This window comes from Saccostrea cucullata, unplaced genomic scaffold (genome assembly GCF_032062105.1).
Source record: "Saccostrea cucullata isolate Sc308-1 unplaced genomic scaffold, CSIRO_AGI_Scuc_v1 ctg622, whole genome shotgun sequence".
Lineage (NCBI taxonomy): Eukaryota > Metazoa > Mollusca > Bivalvia > Ostreida > Ostreidae > Saccostrea > Saccostrea cuccullata.
In genome coordinates this window covers 229,895-239,083 of record NW_026926615.1, presented here as the reverse complement: position 1 = coordinate 239,083, position 9,189 = coordinate 229,895, and the positions used below count along the sequence as shown (strand labels likewise).

Here is a 9,189-nt window from a genome sequence, read left to right as displayed (position 1 = left end):
TTATGGATACTTTTAGAGAGAATAAGGATGCCGCTTTATTACCGTCTTCCTTGGAAGACGGTATTGTATAGTTGAAGTTTTTTACAGTCTTCGGACTATGCACTTCCTCTCTTTTGTGATTGGTAGAAATTGCATGATGAGAAAATTTTCAATTATTTCATTGGTTGAAATGCTGTTCAAGGCAAGGGAGATAACTTTCTGATGGTCTAATTTTCGTACGACTTAACAATTTTTCAATATTTCCAATCTTAAAAAAATGACAAAACGAACAGCAAAATCAGCAGTAATTAATTCTTAATAACATGGTATTTTTTATAGCAATAAATAAAAAAGGTCTCTTTAATTTCATTATAAATAAAATTTGATTTTTATAGCTTGCAGGCTTTACAATTTGTTATTATTCTTTTCCCCTTTCTTGTTTGAAGAAGGGAATGGAATCAGCCGAGGTTTGCCGAAAGCTCTCGGTCAGTTAAAGTTTACGGAGATGACCGAGCGGCAACCTTGGTAGGGCTAATGCCAGTAAATAGCTAATAAAGAAATACAAAATTCAAAAGAATTATACGGCCTGATAGGAGTAGATCAGTTTACTGTTTAAGATTGTTGCTAAAGACGGTAAGCTTTTTAAAAAAGCTCTACTTGTGTTGAATTGCTATCATCAGCCATTGGTTTGATTTTATACATCGTTGCCACGGCCTTACCTGGATTCATAACCGAAGAGGTAACTGTAACTTATTTGAACGATTATAATTGTATTTATTTCTATATAATAAACCCGTTAGAATATTAAATAGAAGAATAGAAACACCATTTGTTGTGCAATAATTAAAGGTAACAGTCGTGTTCTTTCCTTGTAATAGCAATTTATACAATTCGATTTTGTAGGTTAGCCAATTGAGCATTTTTTACGCCAGGGATTGTGATCGCCAGGAAACTGACAAATGCTAGACAAGTTCTTACGTAGCTTTAGATGAGAAATATAAGCTCAATGGCGCGCTTCAGCTCTGTAAGTCTCTCTCTCTCTCTCTCTCTCTCTCTCTCTCAAATCCGAGGCGTATATTGTTTTTGTCCTGTCTGTTTGTCTGTTTATCTGTTTGTCTGCAAACTTTAACCTTCGTCATAACTTTTGAACCACGAGTGAAAGATATTTAATATTTGGTATGCATTTTCCCCTAATTAAACTCTTTTATGACCTTGACTGTGACCTATATGCTAAAAATAGCTTTTTCTGCAAACTTTAACCTTCGCCATATCTTTTGAACCATAAAAGATATATATTCATATTTGGTATGCATACGTCACTAATCAAGTTCTTTCAAATGACAATGACCAATGATCTTGTGACCTTGACTGTGACCTTTATGCTAAATATCTTTTTAAAAACTTTATTGCCCCCGGGCGCATAGTCTATCATAAACACATCTTGTTTCTAAATGTTTTCTACATAGTTATTTGATTTACTTCCGATTTTGAAAAAAAGTATTTTCAAATTATATCTTAAAGAGAAAGTGTATATATATATATATATATATATATATATATATATATATATATATATATATATATATATATATATATATATATATATATATAAAGCACTAAAAATGACCAACGACACGAACAATAAAATATATATATATATATATATATATATATATATATATATATATATATATATATATATATATATATATATATATATATATATATATATATATATATATATATATATATGTGGAATTTTATCGAAGTCTTAAAAAAAACCCGGACAGAACAGTATTTAAAATAAGCATACTTTTCTTCAGCAATGATAGATGTTCAGATAGAGAGTCTTCTTGCTGTCGTTCTTGGTGGAGTCGGATGGTTTATTCTTTCTTGGAATACCAAGAGGAAAGCGTCGTATCCATCGACGTTTGTGATTGGGGGAATTTTTCTACTTGTGGCAGGTAATGACTTTCTACCTTAATGCTGATTTATTTGATATCAGTAAATAGCCGTAGAACATTATCTATCTAATGAGGAAAACCATAAATATTAGCGATAATCTACACGATCAAACCGTTTAGATCAATACCATTTAGGGGTTGCTTAAAACATAAATAATATTATTTTTATGTGAACTTTTTTTCCATTCAAACATGCAGTTACATCTGAGTTCGCTGTCTTGGTTCAATTCATCGCCACGAACGCTTCCAAAAAAGCAACACATGGGAAAGACATGTCTTTTGGAGTTCCATACTAATTAATACTTGTCGGCTTTGGTATTGTATTCATGATTGTTGCTGTTATAAGGAGCTTTTACCTCTATATCAGACATGAAGGAACCACGAAGACTAATCAACAGACGGAAGGTGAACCGAGGAGTAATATCACTGAAAACAAAATCTAAAGCTAAAAGACAGCATCTTTAAAATATGTTGAAAATTAAATTTTACTATATAAGAATATGACTTTATGATATGATTGGAATTTTTCCTTTATGATCAATTAGACTTAATTATATAAAGTGCTAGTATTTAAATTGTTTCAAAACTAAAAGCATCTGTACAATCAAATGTTTAGTATTATTTAAGAAAACAATATTGTACAGGACGACAATGTAAGTTTGCATCATTACGAGCTTGTAAATATAATATTACAAATAAGTACAACAGAAGTTAATAAATATTAATGCTCTTTTTCTCTGTTCTTGAAATAGTTAATGGCAATTTTGCAACTGACATCAAAGTAGAATCTCAATTTGCTTTTATGTTGAATTAGGGCCCATATCAAATTTGATTTCGCACATATTGAGAATGCTATCGTGTTGATATTTACTAAAAAAATGTGATGACTTTACAACATGTTTTGTGTTAAATTTGATTCATATACGAGGGTTGTCCCGTAAAATCGTGGACAAAACGTTTTTCTCGAAAAATAATGAACGTAATAAGCTGAAATTTTCAGTGAATGTTTATTTATCATTTTTAAGTTAATCATAATGTTTTGGATAAAATACACACAAAAATATAGATTTTATAATGCTTGAATGTGCACAGGGTAAGGCCCTACGGCGCATGGTCAAAAACGAAGGTTTTATAAGAGTACACAGGAGTATTGATTTGAAACAAAAGATTCAAATAGAAAAGATTAGGGTAAAAATTATCCTTATTCAATTCTACAATTTATTTTGTTGTCTTTTTAAAATTTTCAATGCATTTGGTCAATTTTTGACTGTTTCCTGAGCATTTGAAATGGGAAAGTGGTAAGCACAACACACGAAAAAATTTGACGTTTGGTGACGTTACGGCGTACCGGAGATCAGTTCGCTATGATTTAGATGGTGTAATAACGCCGTATAAAACTTTAAATATTAATGAATACAGAAGAAAAAAAATCCAAAACATTGCTTAATCTTTAGTATATAAATGAAATGGGAGTTTTCTGAGTAAAGTCTTTCTTGATCGAGTCCGGGGTAGTACAAGACATACAGACAAACTACAATTGTAATAGCTAAAGACGCTGTCAATGTTGACTGCTTCAATATAAGATTGTCTATTAGTTGAATGATGTTGGAATACTGTCCGTATTTTACTAATAAATCATCAGAAGATCGTACATTTGTGCCAGATTGGTTCCTCGATTGTTTATGGAGATTTAAATATGTGCTTCAATGAAATTTCGAAATTTAAGTGGGACTTATCCAACTTTATTTTTAGTGCAAAGATGAAACTTGAGGTACCTGACGCTGTTTTAGGCACTTTGACGTTATCATCCTTGCGCCGTAAGGCGATACAATACATAATATAAAATCTCATAATTCGTTTATTTATGCATATACGAGGGTCATTCAAAAAATACGTAGACAATGCTTCTCATCGTCATATAATTATTACAAGATTATAGATTAACACATTTTCGTAAACATAAACATTTATTTTGTCGAAGTGTGAGGTTTCATTCCATTTGATTAAATAGAACTCATGTTAGCCAAAATTTAAACCAACATGTTTTGTTACCACAGAGCACGGTTAACCAACATTGTAACGTCAAGACAACGTTGAGAAAGTTTGTCAAAATTATACTAATTTTCTTAATTTCAAACACGGTTTGTAGCGTCTTCTCCAAAACATATTCATAACACTTAACACCTAGTTTGCGAACAATTGTACAAATATAGCTTGAATAAGAATGTCATTGTTTTCAAATTCTTTAATTTACGATGTAACTCTATTAATTCTGCAACAGTGCAGCACACATCACGTTCAATGACGTTCCTAACTCTTTCGACAATATTTTTAACTTTAACTTGTTTCTTTGCAGACAATCCATCGTCCGATTCAAACTCGCTACCACTCAAAACTTGTATTTTCCATTTAATACAAATACACAGATTATTTTTCATACAGATCCTGGTTTATACGGATTTTTTAAGCTTGTAGAAGAAGTTTCTCGAATGTAAAGTACAATTTTATTGCTACTTGCTGCTCCGTGACGTCCTCCAACGTCATGGTTTTTTGCTTTTTTTAATCAAGTCGATATGTATTTAGAAACTTATATCTTTTAAATGGAGCGACATATTACATAACCTGATTTCATTTTAATTAATACAGCAATACTTTATTTAAACATGTAAAAAAAATTTTCGTTTCAGCTCCATTTATTAGAGGTATGGCTGTAAATACTATAAAGTGAAAATTAGTAAATTACTCAATTTTGACGGTGCTCCGTGACCCCATTTTTGCTGATCTAAATCCCTGGTAATTTTAATAAATAAGAAGATACATTCCATTTTTTTTTTACTCAAATTATTTGAATCTGTTGTTAAAATATTTGTACCAAATTTGGATATAATGTGACGTTAAATAAAAAAAGCTAGGACAAAAGTCTACGAACTTTTTGAATGACCCTCGTATCTATTTGAAATTTGTTATATTTATTCAGAAAATATGTACTAAGAAGTAGTGAAAATTTCAGAACGCAGTGATGATTATTATTCATGCGAGACAACTTGTCCACGATTTTACGGGACAACCCTCGTATAAAACAATTGTAAAATACGTGATAGCTATGCGTAAAACATGTGATTAAAAGAATTTCCCATGGTTTGAAATTAGATGTCTTTTATCAAATAAAACAAAAATCTGAATAACACTGAATGATGCCGTATTTATTTAACTTTTAAATATCAAATAAAAGTATACTTTTGAGATTGTGAGGTCGCGGTTGCTTTATATATATACATGATCTACAACTGTTTTTTTTTATTTTTCCAGTATTATTGCAATAATGCCATACGTACTAATTAATAAGTTAATTGTTAAGTTTTTTACCTATTGGATTTGAACTAGGATTAAATTTTAAAAGTGGTAATCCAACTTATACTCATAAAACTCTAAGGAGGAAAGTCTTCAAAGTCATATGTCGGTTTTGAGTATTTAAAATAATATTGCGTTTAATTGCAATAATTTTTTGCATTTAAACGCAATGATATTTTGTATTTAAACGCAATTCTCCTAGCAATAAATCTTTCTTCTAAGGTTTCATTTTGCATTTTAACACACTGATAGAGTACTGTAGTTTGAAAACAGACATCAAATAGCCAAAAATTAAAATAAATACTATGGTTCGATTCTTTAAAGAAGAACTATTGGTTCTGTACCTTTTTGCAAATGCTGCAGTTTTTGAGAATTGTAGTTAAACAATGGCATCCTAACAGTTTCTTACACCTATTAGAATCCAACACTTTTAACGAAGCCTTTAATCAATTGCTTACGTATCACAGCTAATTATTAAGAATATTTCAGTGGTATTAATAGACATATCAGTTTGGTAGTACACATCGATCAATCTGTTTTCATTTGAGTTTAATATTGATTTCATATCACTTATGTTCCTGTGTTCTCATGTTTACTGTATGTGATCAGTTTGTGACTGACCTGTACAATTACATAATATGTACATAAACAGAAGTCTAAACATTTCGTCTGTCTTTATCATGGTTTAAACTTTGTGACCGCAACGTGGGGTGGTAGTTTTTCAATCATAATCTTTTCTTCAATCTTTTATTTCGAAAATCAATAAAAGTTGTTATTTGCAAAATTATTTTGTTATAAAATTATGATTGTGCACACAAGTTCTCTGAAGTTGGTTAAATAGATCTCTGCTTGAGTTTCTGATTAACAATATCGAATCTATGTCGTTTTTGGTGACCAGGTCTTCCAACAATATATAGGAATCCCCATGGGTACCAATTGTGCCCCGTTATTAGTAAACCTATATTTTATTCATATGAAGCAGAATTTGTTTAAAATCTAAAACGGGAAAAGAAGAAAACATTTGTTGTGGCCATCAACTCGATTTTTAGATATAGCAACGTTGTATTGTCAATTGACAATTGTTATTTCCATTCTTATCTCGATACGATATATTCCGGAGAGTTTGAAATATAAGATACAACAAAATCAAACACATCTGCTTCATATTTGGATAATTTACCTGATCCCACCTCTGATGTTTTAAAGGTCTGTGTTTGCTCTGCTCCAAAATTTGTATTGTTTTTTTGGACTTACGAGCTTGAATACCGTTCGTTATCTCCATATATTTCATCACAAGTCGGCCAGAATACGACCCATTGATAGTTTATATTTGTTTGCTACCAATGTCATTAAAACAACTATAGAATTTACAAATTGCTGACTTAAAACGAGGTTGTTGAAATCCCCGTATCATCAATTTATCTGTGGTGAGTATCCGGGTCATATTCAGAGCATGTTCTTAGCAAATAGTTGGGAGGAATAAACACAATAAGCAGGTCACAGTAGAACAAAAAAGAAAAGTTGACGATGGAAAAGCTTAAGCCATCTCGTTTTTTATATACCCATAATTTAATTCATGATTATTTCTTTTATTATTAAAAGCTGATGCAAGTTAACCAATGTTTGTGAATTCAGAAAACTGCAAAACAGGACAAATTTTCATAAATTTACACTACTACAACATAGGTTATAGCAAACGGATGAAGCTGGTCCTGAATCGTGCTTATGAAATCTCGTGTGTATATACATGAATTTAGTTGCATTTCCTTATGACAAAGTACTTTAAATTAATATTCTTATTAAAATGCAGAGTGACGGTCTGAATAGAGATGATTGCATAGAGTGAGTACTAAGTCAAATATGTACATAAATACTTTTAATTAAAGATAATGACTTTTGAAAAATATATCTATTTTATTGTACTTTACAGCGGCCGTTGGTATAAAACATATAGCTGGTTGCCAAACGACGTATTTACAGGCGGACAAGAGGCAGACGGCAAAACACTTTACGTAGTCTGCACCTACATTGGTGGCGTCTTTACACCTGGAAAATACGGGCTGAATTTTCATAGTGGAGCCTGTATTCCGTACGATGGTGAAGAAAGGATTTGCCAAAGGTTTTACCATCTGTGCAATAAGAATTCTAATAAATGGATGTATAGCTGGTGGCACGCCTCCAACGGAAACGTCCCTCATAACGCTCTAAGGGTGGATGAGGGGCTGTACGTGGGTCGAGTCCACTACGCAGGGAGTCTTATTCCATGTAAAGTTCACACAACGGATGGATGTGCTTATTTTGGTTATGCTGGGAAAGAACACAAAGCCAAGAGGTATGAGGTGCTCGTCTCCACATTGAAGTCTGGTCAGGCAGAGGAGGGAGAAGGGCAGAAAGAGGCCAAGGAATAGTCTCAATACAGCCGAGAGGGAAATCCATTTCTTATAGATTGTTCACTCTATAATGAAAAATATCGAAGCATAGAAACATAACGTAATTTTTTCTAGTTCAGATAGTTATCAGTTTAAAATATTTCTGGATCATTATCTTTGAACAAATATTGATAATTTACTTCAGCTTGTAAATAGTTCTCTCGAATCTTATGTAATATTTTAAAGCAACAAAAACTTGCTCTGTGTGTATTTTAGATTATAGAGTTTTATTTCTATAATTCTTATCAATTTTTTTTATTTCTACGATGGTATATCTTTGATACCTCTCTGTAGGCTCTTGAATGGAAATAAAGTAATGTATAATTAACTTGCATAACATTTAAACAAATCTTCTGCATGTGATCCTTGGTATTAAGCATACAAACTTAATACATGATTATTATAAGCAATTAAGGATGGTTAAGGTAGATTAAATGTATTACTACCTAAATCACGTTCCGGACGCTTATTCCTTACATTTACATGCTCTTCATTCCGCCAATCCACGTGCTAGAAGCCCCGCTTCTTTTCTCTATTTGTCCCGTTCTGCACATGATTTTTTTTAACCGCGTCTATCGATGAACCAGTGCATTGATGAGGAAATAAAGTACATTAACTATTTGTAATTTTATCTCGGACAAAGACATTGGAAATGTAAATATTTATGAATAAATCTGCTTTACACGAATATAAAAACATGGCTCAGAAAGGAGCACGATTAATTGCCATAAAAATTCCCAGTTTTTTGGGGGGAGTCTCAGAGTACTTGTGTTTAGAATCAGGGTGACTTTTAACAAAGTAATGTTGTTGATGATCAATTATTTATATTGAAATTACAGTTGTCTGTGATTCAAAAAAGCCTAGTTTATGATTTCCTAAGGAATGGTTGTTTATTTTGTTGTAATAATTTCGTAAGGAATGGTTGTTTATTGTGTTGAAAAAATCTTACAATCAGATGTTATTGACTTTTGAAAAAATTGGTCATTTCGTGATATGAATAAATCTGCCAAGGGTTAATTGTAGAGAGAATTCGGATCGGAAAACCCTGGCTAGGAAAGATGAAATTTTCTAAAAGTTTTTGTAGTTTTTGAGAACCCACATCTCATATACACGATTTCTAGAATATTGTGTAATACAGTACATCTGAAGTTTCTCTTTTACAGCACTTTTTTTAGTCACAGTAAAGATAGGGGCTTGGTACAACATTTGTTGTACCCGGTAGTGTATCTATGTTTGCAAAGATTTTTATAAAGTTTAGGAATCCGCTATCGATATGGTAGGTCGAACTCACCTTGGTTGATTGGAATGTTCTTATTCGATACATTTATAATAATGAGACTTACAAAGACGATATTGTTACAAGCCCTGTCTACTGGAACCATTACATATTGTTTTTGTAATCTTTCTTATTCTTCTATCACCTCCGATTTGGTGAAATTTACAGCAGGGTGGATAATTTGCACATT

At 31.7% G+C, this 9,189-nt stretch overlaps 1 protein-coding gene across 1 annotated transcript; it reads left to right on the top strand.

Moving 5' to 3' along the window:
• Positions 1 to 7,098: 7,098 nt before the first annotated feature.
• On the top strand, positions 7,099 to 7,702 carry LOC134272247 (uncharacterized). Its single transcript, XM_062754495.1, has 2 exons — positions 7,099 to 7,136; positions 7,225 to 7,702. Exons 1-2 carry the CDS (start codon positions 7,099 to 7,101, stop codon positions 7,700 to 7,702), a joined length of 516 nt encoding a protein of 171 aa, XP_062610479.1.
• The last annotated feature ends 1,487 nt before the right edge of the window (positions 7,703 to 9,189 follow it).